This window comes from Erythranthe guttata, chromosome 13 (genome assembly GCF_056151865.1).
Source record: "Erythranthe guttata isolate IM_541 chromosome 13, IM_541, whole genome shotgun sequence".
In the NCBI taxonomy this organism is placed as follows: Eukaryota; Viridiplantae; Streptophyta; class Magnoliopsida; order Lamiales; family Phrymaceae; genus Erythranthe; species Erythranthe guttata.
The window spans coordinates 3787260-3802798 of NC_142545.1; the positions used below are offsets into that span (position 1 = coordinate 3787260).

A 15539-nucleotide genomic window follows, 5' to 3' on the forward strand; every position below is an offset into this window, starting at 1 on the left:
TTTTTAAGAAATCTTCCTCAATAATTATAGCGGGAGAACAGATCATCATCATGAGGACTGTTGGATTTTGTGGGGTCTCTTTGTCTTTACATTTGTCCTTGCAGTTCTGGACTGCTACTTCTTCATTCAAGTTTTTTCCTTGCGTGTGCCAGTTTGTGTTGGGCATCTGGAGTTGTTGCTACTCCCTCTTTATGACCAAACCGTACCAAAGTTGCAAATTGTTCATATATGGTTACGAGAACAGTTGTAATGCTCACCTGAAATTTTGTGAAGTCCTCGTTGACACACCAGTTTTATGAGCAACAGTATAGGACATAGGAGCAGTGTCATGAAGTGAACCATTTTTCGCCTTGGGAGCAACCTGGATAACAGAAAAATCCTCTTCTGGAGAATCATCAAAATGTTCGACCAGTACCTTAGGATGAATAGTGATTGGTCGTTCAGGCATAGCAGCTGAGTTTATCTCTAAAAAAAAACTGTTGTGACAGTAATTGATAGATGAGAAAGGAAAAAGGCAACATCAACTTTATGTGCGAGAATTAGCAAGAGATGTATTCCCCAATGTTGATAAAAAGATCATGAGTGATGCTTCAGAGAAACTCAGCCTGAGGTTTGTGCATAAATGCATTATGAGTGGTTGGACACCAAGTGAAACTGTCCAGTTTTGAAGAGCCAAAGTACAACTGGGTGAGCTTGGACGTGAAGAACCGAGTCTTTGGGCTCGGTCATTTTTAAACACACCTGCAGTAACATAGAACTACATGTTAATTTTATTAAATAAAAGATTTTGTTGACAAATCACATATAATACTATATATAATTTAACGGATTTAATACAACTCTAATCTTACATACCGAACATCATACTAACTAAATAATTAATTGGTCAATAGGGAATTAATCCAATATAATCTAATCTAAACTTATCCGATACAGGTAGTAGCCATACGAACTTTAGTTATATTTCCGGTCTTGACACATTAAAGTATTTAATTATAAAAAAGAGTATCTCCAAATGAAAATATATAGGATTGGTATTTTAAGAGCCTTATTCTGCAAAATCAGATTTTTTTTCGTACTAGATCAAATTATAATAATAAGGCGGCGACTATTCAAAATCCCAGAAATTGCTTAGGGGAAGACCAAATCTAATTTTCCACCAAAGGAATTACTAAAAAACTATTATGCGTTTACTAAAATAAAAGACACACAATCACAAAACTCCACAAATTCCTTTGTGCAAGACCACACCACCCAAACCAACTCTTCTCTTCTTCACAAACTCATTTCACACATCTTCTCCAAAAAAATCTCCTTCATCTTCTCCTAAAACCCTAAACACCCAAAGCCCTCAAATCCTACCAATACTTGCAAAGGCGGAGGACATTATGGACTCACAAGACATCAATATGGAGAATTCTATTGGGAAAGAAAAAAAAACTATGTATTAATGTATTTTTATAGCTAGGTTTTCAAGTTTTTTGAGTTTTCAAAAAAACAGAAAATAACCGCGCAGACAAAGTCAACATATACGATCAATTTTAGTCAGAAAAATTGACATGTAGATGTTGATTTTCTGGCAAAAAAATGACTTCATTATCCTGATATCGATTTTTTGGCAAAAAAATCAAACATCTTCATCTCCTTCTCCTCCTTCCAACTCCGCGGTAGGCCGCCACGGTTCTTTTCTCCTCTTCTGCATTTCTCTCCCTCTCTTTTTAAATATTTTTCTTTTCGGTTATTCTTCTTTTTGTTTCGCACCAAGTATTTGATAAGTATTTGAGGTGATATTGAAATGGGGTTATATTAGTAATTTTGGGTTTTTATCTCGATAAGTTCATTCATTTTTTGGTCTTCCCCTAAGCAACTTTGGGATTCTTAATAGCGACAGACTACAAATGATAGAGTATGCTGATGAAAATCTCTACTTAAAACATTGAGAGTGTAAACATACAGATGTGTTATGTATCCATTCATCATCATCAAAACAGAGAAAATAAGCAGAGCATCATAGTATATTGCCATTCGCATCCGTACATGAACTCCCTAAATTACGAAAAAGGAAGAATTTACTGTCAGCACAATCAGAGCTCCATTTCCATGGCATTCAAACATTCCGAGATATTTTTCTAATCCACTTTTAATCATCATCCATCTATTAACTCTCGGTCCAACAAAACAACCTAAATAAATTAGAGCCGTCAATCAACTCTCTTCTTTGTAGTCTGGATTCTCTTTTAAGATGACGAATCCCTCGAGAATTGGTGATACGGGTATATATCTGCAAAAGACACAAATATTAATTTAATTTTTGTTTTTTGAATAATGAAAATATTGAATAAAGAGAATATGGTATATATGTATCTTCTTACTTGTCGGTCGCAAGCTCTGCTCTATCACCAGCAGCCAAAAGAACAGGAGTTGAGTGTGTCTGGAAACCCGTAATGGTCTTGGGTCGACCCGCTTGACCAACTACGTCAACTGCTTGACCCACACGAACCGGTACTGACAGAGGTTTCAGGTTTTCGTCTACTGTCATCAACATTCTTGGCTGTCAAGATAGAAAATAGATGCACACATTTGTCAGCATAAAATGGCATATAGGAAAATTGACAAATTGGAACGAAAAACATAAATCAGAAAAATTTAAAAATGGGATATATATATATACATATATATATATATATATATATATATATATATATATATATATATATATATATATATATATATAATTGAGCTCACCTGCATGGCCAGTGTAAGGAAATATAGAACATAATGATATTTCCCCAAAATGATAGCTTTCATGTCAAGACATGCGTGCAGCATAACCACAAGCCCAGCAAGCGCAGTCCTGGAAATTATAAAATCAAGGGGGTCAAGATTGGACATCATACAGTAATAACAAAATTGCAAGGAAAAAACATCTTATACATACACATAATACACATATGTATAAGAAATCCTTATATTGAGAAAAAAAAAAAAAAAAAAAAAAAAAAACCAAGTCAAATTTGGAATGATGTATAAAGTACACGTTTTATTGGATAACTTACGGGGACAAAAGAGAGCGTTCAGAATGGTATGGAGAAAGTGTCAATAATCCTTTGCCGAGATGGACAAGACCTTGAGCAATTCGCACCTGCACAAATTACAAAATCACATTTTAGATTCTATACAAAATCTTGCAATTGAAAAATTGCATAGTTTGCGCCAATAGTCTAATTGAACCCATACACAAAAAAGAAGGCTGGCATCTTTGTAATAATAGCTTGACAGGTTGCGAAGCATTCCAGCTATTCTGGCGTTGTTGGTTCCAGAACCTATCAAACCCAACGAAATGATGGCAGCCTGCGCGTTTCAAAATGTACGTACATAAGTAACAGTTAATCCAATTTTACTCGGGAAAAAAAAAAAAGAAAAAGAAATTCATTTGAAAAGAAGATAGTAGCCAGCAAATATTTATATTACCATTGCAACTTCGGAGTCTGCATCGTGGCTGAGCCTGCTTAACGTGTCCATGACATTGACCTGTTTAGCCCACCAAATTTTATTATCAAGAAAGTTAATTAAGGACAAGAATATAAATAAGTACAAACAAATTGAGCCCTTCCCCAAGCAATCTCGAATTAAATTGGATCTCACTATTGCAAAAAACAACACTTTTATAGAGGTTTCCATGTATTCCAAATAAACCAATGGTAATACGAACTGCGCACATCAGGTAATAAATAGATTACCTTTGGGTTTGATATGCAAAGTAGACCAAGAGCCAAAGGCACAGCCCTTCTAATGTTCTGCTCTCCATACTGCAAAAGATGCTCCAACGAACGAATAGCCATCTCAAGACCCAAATCCTCTGCCATTGCTACCATAGCAATTCCAAGAACAGCTTGTCCTTGATATGCTTCACCCTTATCAAGATGCTGTGCACACTGACCGAGGAAGTGTTGAACCTGTGACAGAGAAAAGGAAATTAGCAATAAAATCAACATAGAAAATAAGTTTCATAGCTGAACGAAATCTAATGCTTTATAACCTTTAGAACATTTCCTGTCCCGGCATATGCACAAGCTAGGAGGGTCATGTCACAGTGTTTTCTAATTTTTTCGTTAAATGTCTTTGAAACTTCGGCTGTAGCTTCTACACTATCCTGTCAAAGATGGAGATGAAGTATTAGTACGATATAGATGGAGCATCAACCTCTATTAAATGAAATGCTGTGATTATATTTTACTAGTAATTTTGAAAAACTTCTGACAAAGCATAATAGATATAGGGGACTTAGATTAATTTTTCTGCTAATATTAATACCGGTGATTAAACTTGTTAAAATTGGAACCCAAATAGATTGATGAAATACAAGAAAATATCTGAAAAGTTCAGAATAGGATAAGAACCAAACCTGCTTCCCAAGGTAAAGCAGACCAAGACCTAAAGGCAAGAAACGAGCTAAGGGGTCTCCCAGTTCTGCCTCACTTCGATCCATCAATGCAATTATGATTGCCTGAGCTATATCTTCATTACAAGAACCCACAAATACCAAGCCTAGAGAGATTGCAGTAAATGCAATTACATCTAAGGATGACTTTCCATCTCCAAGAATTTGCATTAATAAAACCCGAACCTGAGAATATCACAAAGCTTGTCAGGTCTAGGCAACTCAAGGTACACCAGAGTCGGGTAAATCCAAAAGAATGGAACAACATTGAGAACATCTAATTTGTTTAGGAAACTCACATGTTCATTCTGAGCACCCGCATATGCAAGACCTAAGCCCATTATTGCACCTATTTTAATTGCAGAATCGTCTTTATCCACATATTCTGCCAAAAGAGCCAATGCCTGAGAAGAAAAAAAAACTCTAGATGTCAAGGAAACTCGTTCGCTCAGCATACAATGCAGTTGCAGAATAACTACAAGTGAATATGTGAACATCGTTTTTAAAACTTCTACTTTGTTCTTTTATGCAAAAGAATTGGGACGAGGGGTTAAAATTCAAAAAAATGACTTACAGGATCACACTCATTCTGGACATTGCAGTTTACAATCCCGACTCCTAGTAATGCGCCAGCAACGACATGGGTGTCTGTGCTATGGAAATATTTGTCAAGTTGAGCAAGTCCAGAATCAACATCCCACAGCAGAATCATGCCCTACAACCATGATAGTCAATCAGGAGTTTAAGTTAATTTGAGATAGCTTGATAAATCGTTATAATCAAATCAAATAGTAAACTTGTAGGGTTCTATGAATCTCATAGATAGCATGTCAAACGTTATATGTTTCAACATATATAAAACATTTTCTAACAAAAATAAAACATGTTCTACCATGAGTAAAATGATTCCCGACATAAATAGAATATTCAAATTAAAGAAAACTAATACACTAGTTATGTCTGCAAAATTGACATTAGAATTCGATCAGTGTTACTAGAGTTTAGTCTTCCTCAGATTTCACAATCGGTGCAGAAAATACTTGTGCAGGCCTGAAGGGCAAAAAAACATTTAGTTGACTGAAAATGGATGGGCTTTACTTGGCCTACACTTGTTTTGGATACCAACAATTGGGTCTGGCACAAAAAAAAAAAACCCAATCCTAACTCGATTCTGGTCCAAAAGTAGAATCGTTAAATGGTCCAAAAACATAATCATCAACATTGTAGTAAAATATTAGATTTGACAAATCCTAATGACTCCCAATCATGAAGGATTTTGCTTGGGTTAGAATTCTACTAGGATTTTACAAGGCAGAGGGTAGTACAACCGAAAATCGCTAGGATTTTAATCAGGATTTTGACTACCATTCCTACAGCAGTTAAAACACAATAATAAACAAAACAATTGGAAGAATAACTAATAAAATGAAATAAATAGCATCAGTACACACCAGACTTGCTGCGGCACTGGCCTTGCCATGTTCCTTGTTTTTAAAGAGCCAGCTCGAAGAAGAACCACCACTAGATACTTCAGATGGAACTGTCATCAGCTTATCCTGAACATTTAAAAATGACGCCTTATAAGAATAAGCGAAAGAGAAGACCTGGATTTTTCACACTCAAAACTGAACAAAACATGGCTATTCAAACCTGACCAAAACCAGCATTTACAAACGCGTTCACAAATGTCGCTGCCAAGTTCTGCCTGGCAGAATCAACAGCACTTCCACCACTACCACGGCCATCAAGTAAATGTGCCTAAAAATACAGATGCCATTTCAGCATTGTTATTATGTTTGATAGGTAGAAAGGAAATACTAAGAATATAAGGCAGTCAATATACTAGTAACAGAATAAACCAGTCCAGCTTCAAACTCGGATAAAAGATTTTAATGATCTCAGAGAAATAGATGCAAGATGGAACAAGTCCATCCCAATCAGAACAATAGGGAATGTTAAAAGAGAACAAGACCTTGTATATATCCTCAGGAGATTTGGGCTCCATAACTTCAATATCACGAGCAAGTGTAAGGTAGCCTTCGTTCAACTTATTATTGTTGATGATATCTTGAAAAGCCTCCCTTTCTTCATCTTCCGGAAATGTTTCGTCATCAAGTTCGAAAGGAACTCCCTGTATAAGAACAAGGCCATAATCACATTGCAAGCTAATAATAAAGAAGATGGGACTAAAAAATTGAAAAGTTTATTGTGCCAGATACTGAAATGCTCAGTCTCCTAATAAATCACTTCAACCGAGATAATGTTTGAACTAAACAAGTCTGTAGCACAGTGTAGCATCTGGTTGTCAAGGACATCACATGTATCCTTAGTACAATAAACCACTAGAACTAGTTTGGACAACGATTTGAAACGGATGATAGTACGATAGTGCTCATCTGATATTAAATAGTCAAATTTATGCATCTTAGCTAATCTATAATGAAATTTAAGTACTACTACTGCAGGACTCAAATGATTCACTAATTTTAAGCGTTCAACCAGGGTATAACATACTAAAGTAGTAGAATTCTTTCTACATAATGTGATTGAATGTCTAAAACTTTTTAGTAAAAGATATGCATTGGCACGTTTGAGCCTCCTATCAAGAAAGCTTTCCTTATACGGTCTAATCCAAAACCAGTCATCCAAGCTGACAAAAAAGAGGCTAACCTCTATCAGTACACCCTACCTTAACAGAGGGTATAGCCCACCCACAGAGTAAAAAAAAAGTAAATAAAAAATGGAAATGAGGGAGATAAAGACAATTGATACAGAAGGCAAAATTCCGGACAACTTACGTGGCGAGCCAGGATAAAGCAAAATTGCTGCCTCTTTTGACGATCCTTACATATCTTGAAAAGTTCTTTCACATACTGCAAAAGAATAACCAGAAATCAGATTTTGAGGCAGAAATCTGCTATAGTCTTGTCCAGTGGATGAGGCACGTAGTGCTTAATACTCGGTGTGGATTACTTCATAAGCAAGAAATGTTAACAAATTTAAGACCACCGACAAAAGCATCTCATAAGCACCTTAAGTACAAACCTGAAAATTATCAAGATACAATGCAATCTGCAGTGCTCTTGGATATTCATTGAATTTCATATAGATTGAATGTGCAATGTCCAGAACTAACATGTCATCTGGTCCAGGAAGGTATCTGATATTGTTCATATGCAACAGAAAAGGTTAAAAACAAACAATGGTGCAATTTTATCAAGAGGTAGAGACAGAACAAATACGGTCAAAGATGGCCACTTAATTATGCATTTCAACTGCAGATCAATTTCAACAGCAGCATATAGATTCTCTGTATGAAAACTTGTCATATTTAAACTGAGGGGCAATATACATCAAAACACTTGCGCGTTTTACTCCATAACGAGTGGGAAGCTCATGATTCTCCTCTAAAATGGTGTATTATAAGATGTTAATACCGGTACAACATGTTCAAACCAGAATAATATCTTATAAATGTAATGCATTACTTATCCATCAAGTCAACCTTGTACAGGGAATAGAATTTAGGACATATATTGGCAGGGTGTGTCATTCTAGTTTTGTTGGAATATAAAGCATAACTGAAAACATCCATCAGCAAGAGTTGATTGCTCAACAGAATGAATGTTCTCATGCCATCACCACTTCATCACCATTCTTAAATATACAGCTATATATTTACGTATACATATTACAACAAAATAAAAGATCAAAGATCACCTACAAAATTAAGAATCTACTTACTTTGCTGAACTTGTAAGATATAAACATGTCCTTTTATAATTTGTACTATCCACATGCTCCACCAACAGATCAAGGTCTTCAACCTGGATAATAAAGGCAAGAAAATATACATTTATATACTCTCTCCGATATATGATTCTTGCAGTAGAACACTAAGGAGGTCGAATTGAAAGGGTGGCTACAATACCTCCATAAGAAGATCTACCGCCTCCGGCTCAGCATTATGCTGCAAATTCACAAAATTGCTTAGATTTCTGTCCAAAATTGAAAAGTGAATGGAAATGCTTCAAATAGTAGGAACTCATTGCTGTGGTATCTTACTGTATTTTATGATGTCTTATATTCCAACACCATATGCACTTCCATGTTCTACATAATATAGACATTCTTGACCAGAATAAAAGAGAAACATACCTTCATATGAAATGCAACAATTTGCACCACCAGGTCCATCAGATCATCAATTGGGCCTTCTTCACTCTGAAAAAAAATCACAGTGAATATTAAGAAGCTATTACAAAGCCCCCAGCTGACATATTCAATGCTATTCTCCAGTTAACAGGAAAAGAGTAAAATTTTCAATTCTAACAATTAACGTTCTCTGGGTAAAATAGCATATCTGCGCACAAGTCACTAATCAATGTAGCAAAGAATTTAGGATAGTTTTGGCTTGCTTTCAGAGGGAAATTTTGTTAAAATGTGGATATGTAAATTGAGATAGAACTACTGAAATGTTTAGAAACAATATAAAACAATTCAGAAGTCTAAAGAGCTACTCTGGTAATTTAATGAAATGCATAGTAGAACTAAGCTATACTACAATTATCATTTAAATTTTTTCAGCTTATTTTGATCCTTTTTATATCTTCTTCCTGTATATTTCTCAATTATTCAAAATGTCAATTACCTTAACAATCTACTGCTACCCCCCTATTCAACTACCAGAGTGCTCACAAACATGTCTTTGTGACACAGACACTTTAAATCAGTTAAAAAACGACAGCAAACCGAAACTAGCTACCTCGAAAACAAACAGATTTAATATTCCAAAGAGAGAAGGAACAAAATATATAAATAAAATCAACGCAGGCATTTATTTCATATTCAGATGAGCCTGTATATTGTTGAAACTCTACATTACATTTAAAAAAGAAATATTGTAACTGAAAATGATTTAAGAATTTTGAACTAGCTGAGGTTTAGTGATTGTTTCGAAACTACTCAATCTAATTTGCAATCAATTTTAACAAGTGATTAAATGTTTGAAATGCCTAAAATACAGTAAGCTGAACGGATGTCAATCAACTTCTGCAAGCAACTTAATTAAATCCATGCATATGCTTCAGACACACAAATTCTAACCTGTCGTTTTGCATACTCTTGAGAAATTTCCCCAGCCAAGTTCCTGCATTATAAATCAAACAACCCCAAAAGAACTTCATGTTAAACTTAATTTCAAGGTTTTCAGACAATGTTCAACAATATGAACCCTGAGCTACAAAGAATTATCAGTTCTTGCCGAAAACATGTTTTGCGTAACAACATAACAAATATTTCTCAATCATTCTCAGTACGATATGGTTATTGTTATATTGGATCTTCCTTGAAAAGAATATCCATATAATCATTCCATAACAGCAAAAATAAGGGATGGTGAACCTTCACTTTAAGATAGATGACAATGTGTCATATTTCTAGTAAGAACCCATGAAACCTTTAAACACGCAATAAGGTAATTCACATTTCAGTACTCCAAATACAGCTTAGTTTGACAGTAAGCAATGAGCATCATGAAGGAAAAACAACAAAAATGAAACACCTAAGAACTTTTCCGCTAGAATGAACATATAACCAACTCAAATAATGATGTAAAATATTGATCCTCACCTGACATATTCATGACCCCAAGAGCCAATATCACCATCTGAACCAAGTAATCTGTATTTCAAGCTCTCCTGAAATTATTGACATTTGGACTAATGACTGTAAGCATAATTCTTACCAAATAAAAGTTCTGAAAAGAAGAAAGTGCTATTGAAATAAGATCAAGTTTAACAACACACACACACACACACACACATGTGTGTGTGTGTGTGCGCGCAAGAGAACAAATATTATGAACAAAAACAAATATTTGATGTTCTAGTTGTAATGCTGTGAAATCATATCACCATGGGCAACAAGTGTGAGAAGAAAACCTAATTTTCATTGGACTAGAATAAGTTAAATAAAAGATAAATAAGAACTAAGAGTAGATTTTACTAAATTAAGTCATGTTTATAGAATCTAAATCTAAATTGAACTACGGGTTGTTCACTCATTTGTATACATGCTGTTGGGTTCCGGTGCAAAATAATTGATCGTGAAATAACTATCAAATTTTAGTTAAACACAAATTGTTACATCAAAAACTCAGCTTATGACTGTACGTGTGACAAGCAAATGTAGATAGCTGAATGGTGCAGCTCGGTAGGGTGAAATGCATAAAATAGGTTAGTCAAACTTCTTGCTTATGCTTATTATATTAGATAGTTCATAAAATTACACTAGTAAACAAGATATGGCATTAACAAGCAATCACTATGATGCTGGAAAAAGGACTGCAAACTGTATGCTAAATTATCGAGTAAAAAAGTACAGCTTACCCTTTCTCCTTCAGGGGACATCGTCAAGGCCAAAACAGAAAGAATATCTGCAAGCAGTTTCTGAGAGGAGTAGGGGTGGGAGAAGAATTGTAAGTGAAATAATTCGTATGGAAGAGTTCAAAACTACGGAAAATCAGCGAATAAATAACAAACACGAAAATAATCACCTTTAAATCGGAATCAACCATGTTCTCGTAATGTGCTTGTAGAGTTCCATAATGAGGACGCAAGAACTTCAGTGGCTTCGGAACCGAGGTCATAGAGCTGGTTGCCATACGAATTTCTTGCCTAAAGAAGTAAACCAAAAGAAAAAACAATAAGTACCTAACATAGCTTGTTTCTTTATTTGTAAAAAACAAAGAACTGTAACAAAACTTGGAAAGTTGTTGAGCCAAGTAGAATGCTACAAATTTGAAGAGCCTTTTGTATAGCATGACAAATGCACAGAGAATAAAGTCGAGATCACTTGATATAGCAATCAAGATTGAAGTATAATTTCAGAAAAAACAAACATAACAAAAAGATGGCAAAATACTAATGTAACTAGATTTGAACAACATATATTACAAACGCTCTTCTATTATAACCCCCCTCCCCACAAAATATGTTAATTACTACATGATTTTGATTACTTTCATTCTCAAGGAATGATGATCTTGCATCAATTCTACATCAAATAAAGCAAACAAAAGCAACAGATAGCACCAATTATCAGTGTTAGGGATGTGGTCCACTTCAGCTTGATTACACAAATAAACTAGTGCTTTTTTATGATGAAGACACTATCAGTCAGTCCAACAAAATCTTTATACTTGGAAGGTGAGGCATATTTTGGGTCAAAACTCAAAGGGATTGCGCTTATGGTAATTTAAGGGTCTTGCTAACTCATCTTTGATATCAAATTTCAGCAGCCATCTTTCTCAAGTCCCACGATATTTCTAGTATATACTATATGAAGTGCATACTATAGCAATTAGTAATATTGGATTAGCATACAACATATTGTAGTTACTAAATTAGTTCCTATATGTGCTCGGGAAAGAGTTTTCTTTCAGTACAACAATGTAACTATTTTCCCGAAAACAGCATTTGGACATGTATTTTAAAATCAATACATTATGCATCCAGTAAACACTTCAAAAATTACAACTATTTTCTCAATGCAAATACACATCCGACCGAAAACCTAGAGCTAAAAAGAATTTGTAGTTACGTTTCCGACAAATTAAATCAAGCGTCACTTTACGATTTTAGAATTACTAAAACTGATAACACACCTCATGCTTTCTAGGGCAACTTTCTGCAGTCCAGGATCTGGGTCTTGTACCCTCTCAACGTACAACTCCAACTGCTGCTTCAATGCCAAATCCTCCTCTGACTATAAAACACAAAACAAACGAACATAGCACCAAATACATTACTTACACGCTTCAAAATTTACAAATTAATAATCAAAAACACTGTTTACGAAGTATTGAGTAACAATTTTAAAACTTACGAGATCTTCATCCTTCTTATCGTCCTTCTTTTTAGGGTCCTTGGAAGGAACCTTCACCGGCGCTGGGTCTTTAGTAGCGGCGGCGCCGCCGCTGCTGTTGGGTTCCGCCGGTGCCATGTGTAAACAAATTGGAAGCTAAAACCCTAGAACTGGTAATCAATCGGACAGCCGATTCAAACAATTTCAAAAGCAAAATTCAAATCGCGGATTCCTGGAGGTGAACAGGGCAAAATCAAAACTTGTGTAGGGATGGATGCAAATACTTAGAGGCTCGATTTATGGAAGAAGAAGGGCAGAAATAAATAGAATAGATTTCCTTTTCGCCAAGCAAAGACGGTATATAGATGTACTTTTACTCATACTGTGATACATACAAAAATATAGGCTCCTATGGGCCGGCCCAAATTGTGAATTAGACCCGGCCCAATAACCCATCCTAATAACTGAATGATTTGTGCAGGCACTGTTTAATCGTGCAGGCACTGTTTAATCGTGCAGGCACTTTTTTTACCATTCTTCAAAAATCAAAAGGTAAATCTTCTCACAAACTTTTTCTAACTTTTGGAGTTCGATTTCAGATCCCAATCGAGATGCAGATCGAAGTTAATTTCTACATTTTTTTATTGTTTCGTTACGTAGATTATGATTATTGAATTTTTTTTTTTAAAACGAAGCATCTGGTAGTACTCGCGTGATTCTACACAAGTACAGTGGAGTTACTCGTGCAGAACCATGCGAGCAGATGAATGTATGTTTTTTTTTTGTGTAATTGAGAATACGTATGTTTTGATTGAAAAAAATTAAAAATAATGGAGCTCGTGTGTTATTAGGCGAACAGGAGGGGTGTGCTCGTGTCAAACCACGCGAGCTCTATTTATTTTTATTTTTTTGTTCGTGTGAAAATACGCAAGCAGATTTATTGTCACTACAACAAAAATATACTATTAGGACATTGAAGAAATGTCTCAATACGTAACATTTTGAGGCATTTGCACTTTTAAGGGCAAATAAAATATATGTCGCGTAGTTGTGTGTCACAATAGGTCACGAGGCACTTATTATATGCCTCTTTAAATCTTGCTTTTCGAGACATTTATCGTTGTCCCAATAAGTATTTTGAGACACATATATATGTCCTGTAAATTATATTTTTGAGACACTTATGATAGTCTAGAGACATTTATGTATGCCACTACAACACGAAATTAAGACACTTATAAATGTCGTTTTAGATATTTATGCAGACATTATTTACTGTCTTATAAAATCTACTTAGGGACACTTATATCTAAACTAAATAAATTTTAAGGCACTAATAAGTATCCTGATACATATTACAGGGCATTTAAAATTCCTACTAAATGGACAAATTAGGTGTGATAACTAATTTTTGGGACACATACAATTGAGATCATATTTCAGTAATTACGCATTAAAAATACATATAAAACAAAATTTTAAATAAAAATTCTTATCATACTAACATTTACATTATTAACCAGTAACTAAAGTTATTAAACATTGAAATTTCAATAGCATTTGATTTAAAAAGTCAATAATACTACCACAATCAATCTCCCAAGACAAAAAACAACAAGATCAAATTAAGATTCTTCAACCATAAATCTAGGATATATCAATATTCTGTAAGTTTTTAGTAAAAAAAAGATCAGAGAACATCTGGAGTAAAATTCATTCTCCTTGACTAGAAAACAATGAAAAGTAGTGGCCATCCAATCATTTAATACTCTAACACGGCAGGATGATCATTGATTACGATTTCGCTCCCGCCACATTTAAATATTGCATCAATAGTACTCATCATCCTCCAAATCCAAAGTGACCTGTATGTACAAGAATATACATTAATTAGCAATAAGAAAACTAGTACGGTCATTGAGCAACATTTGCTACCTTTCTCATTCAAAAGAAAACAAAATAAAGGGTATTATTATTAACAAAACAAGGAAAGTGAAGACGGAGAGTAGCCATATTATTGTGTATAGTGGTCTGAAAATACTGAAAAAATAGTTGCAGCAGAATACAAGTGTTCTATAAATTCTGGTGTATAAAATAAACTTATTTATGTATTTTTCTCTATTTAAATGATGTACAAACTAAGCATATGTTGCTACTGTGAGTTCTATAAATATTTAGTAAACATATTTTGCTACCGTGAGTTCTATAAATTCTAGCCTATTTTTTTTTTTTTGGGTTAATACTGCTAAAAGAGACGACTTTCAATAAATTTTCAAAATTGCAATTTGGTCCGTATCATAATTAAAAAAAAATTAACTCCTTAAGCCCATTTAAATGCGAATCACAGTGAATCACAAACAAACATCGCCAACAATCTCAAATGAAGAAGAAAATTGCAATAATTAAACACTATCAAATTAAGAAAGACTGAGGAAAGAAAGAAACATACTAATGATAAGGGCCAAGCAACCGGTACTCTAATAGCATTTTCAGTTGTTTGAATATGATTATGGGGAAAAATCAATCTTGCATCTTTCTTCACTGGATATTGAATGACAACTTGGCAAAAATCAGGGCCCAAGTCTATACCATTTGCTCTAACGTTGTCCACTTTGTCCACGATACCAGTTGCAACTATTTCGTTCACATTTGCTATACTTTTCATAACAACATACGAGCCACCCTGTGAACCGAGTTTTTATATAATTAGTATGTAACAAATATATACAAATAACAAGTTATACGTTATGTTATTTCTTACCTTGATAAACACTGGAACAAAATTTGATCCTAATGAGCGTTGGTCGTTTGGAATGGACAACGGACTTTGAGCACCAACTTGCCCACTTGAAAGTGCTTCTGGAATATATCCAAAATTATCTTGTCCATTTGAAGTATTATTTGGAGCACTTTCAGAACCAATTTCCGTATTTGGTGAAGTATGAGTTTCAAGTTGTTCACCAGATTGTGTATTTGCTGACAAATGATCAAATTTTGCATTCAACATGTCATATTTTTCTATTGCTTCCAAATACATTGTTTTGTACTCCATGACCTGTCTAAGAAGTGTAGCACGACTAGGTTTTTCCCCATAAACATCAAGTGGTGTCACTCCTAACCCATACATACGCAACTGCCCATCCTTATCTTTACCCATCACTTTTGCAAATAAATCATCAGAATTATGTACAACATGGTTGTCATCTGACGTCTGAGAATCTTGAGGAGCCAT

General features: G+C 34.6%; 2 protein-coding genes across 2 annotated transcripts; both read right to left on the reverse strand.

The window, feature by feature from the left end:
• Positions 1-1942: 1942 nt before the first annotated feature.
• On the reverse strand, positions 1943-12702 carry LOC105952681 (26S proteasome non-ATPase regulatory subunit 2 homolog A-like). The gene is made up of 25 exons (XM_012976263.2): positions 12329-12702; positions 12108-12208; positions 10998-11118; positions 10831-10890; positions 10073-10140; positions 9548-9590; positions 8600-8665; positions 8373-8411; positions 8186-8268; positions 7487-7601; positions 7240-7314; positions 6414-6572; positions 6092-6199; positions 5893-5997; positions 5016-5156; positions 4741-4845; positions 4406-4627; positions 4040-4153; positions 3741-3956; positions 3472-3531; positions 3238-3351; positions 3057-3142; positions 2746-2854; positions 2373-2551; positions 1943-2281 (listed from the first exon to the last, which is right to left on the reverse strand). The coding sequence occupies exons 1-25, from the start codon at positions 12443-12445 to the stop codon at positions 2206-2208; spliced, it is 2682 nt and encodes an 893-aa protein (XP_012831717.2). The 5' UTR covers positions 12446-12702; the 3' UTR covers positions 1943-2205.
• A 1434-nt stretch (positions 12703-14136) lies between these two features.
• LOC148765694 (uncharacterized) lies at positions 14137-15539 on the reverse strand. The gene is made up of 3 exons (XM_088812303.1): positions 15069-15539; positions 14757-14990; positions 14137-14172 (listed from the first exon to the last, which is right to left on the reverse strand). Exons 1-3 carry the CDS (start codon positions 15537-15539, stop codon positions 14137-14139), a joined length of 741 nt encoding a protein of 246 aa, XP_088668429.1.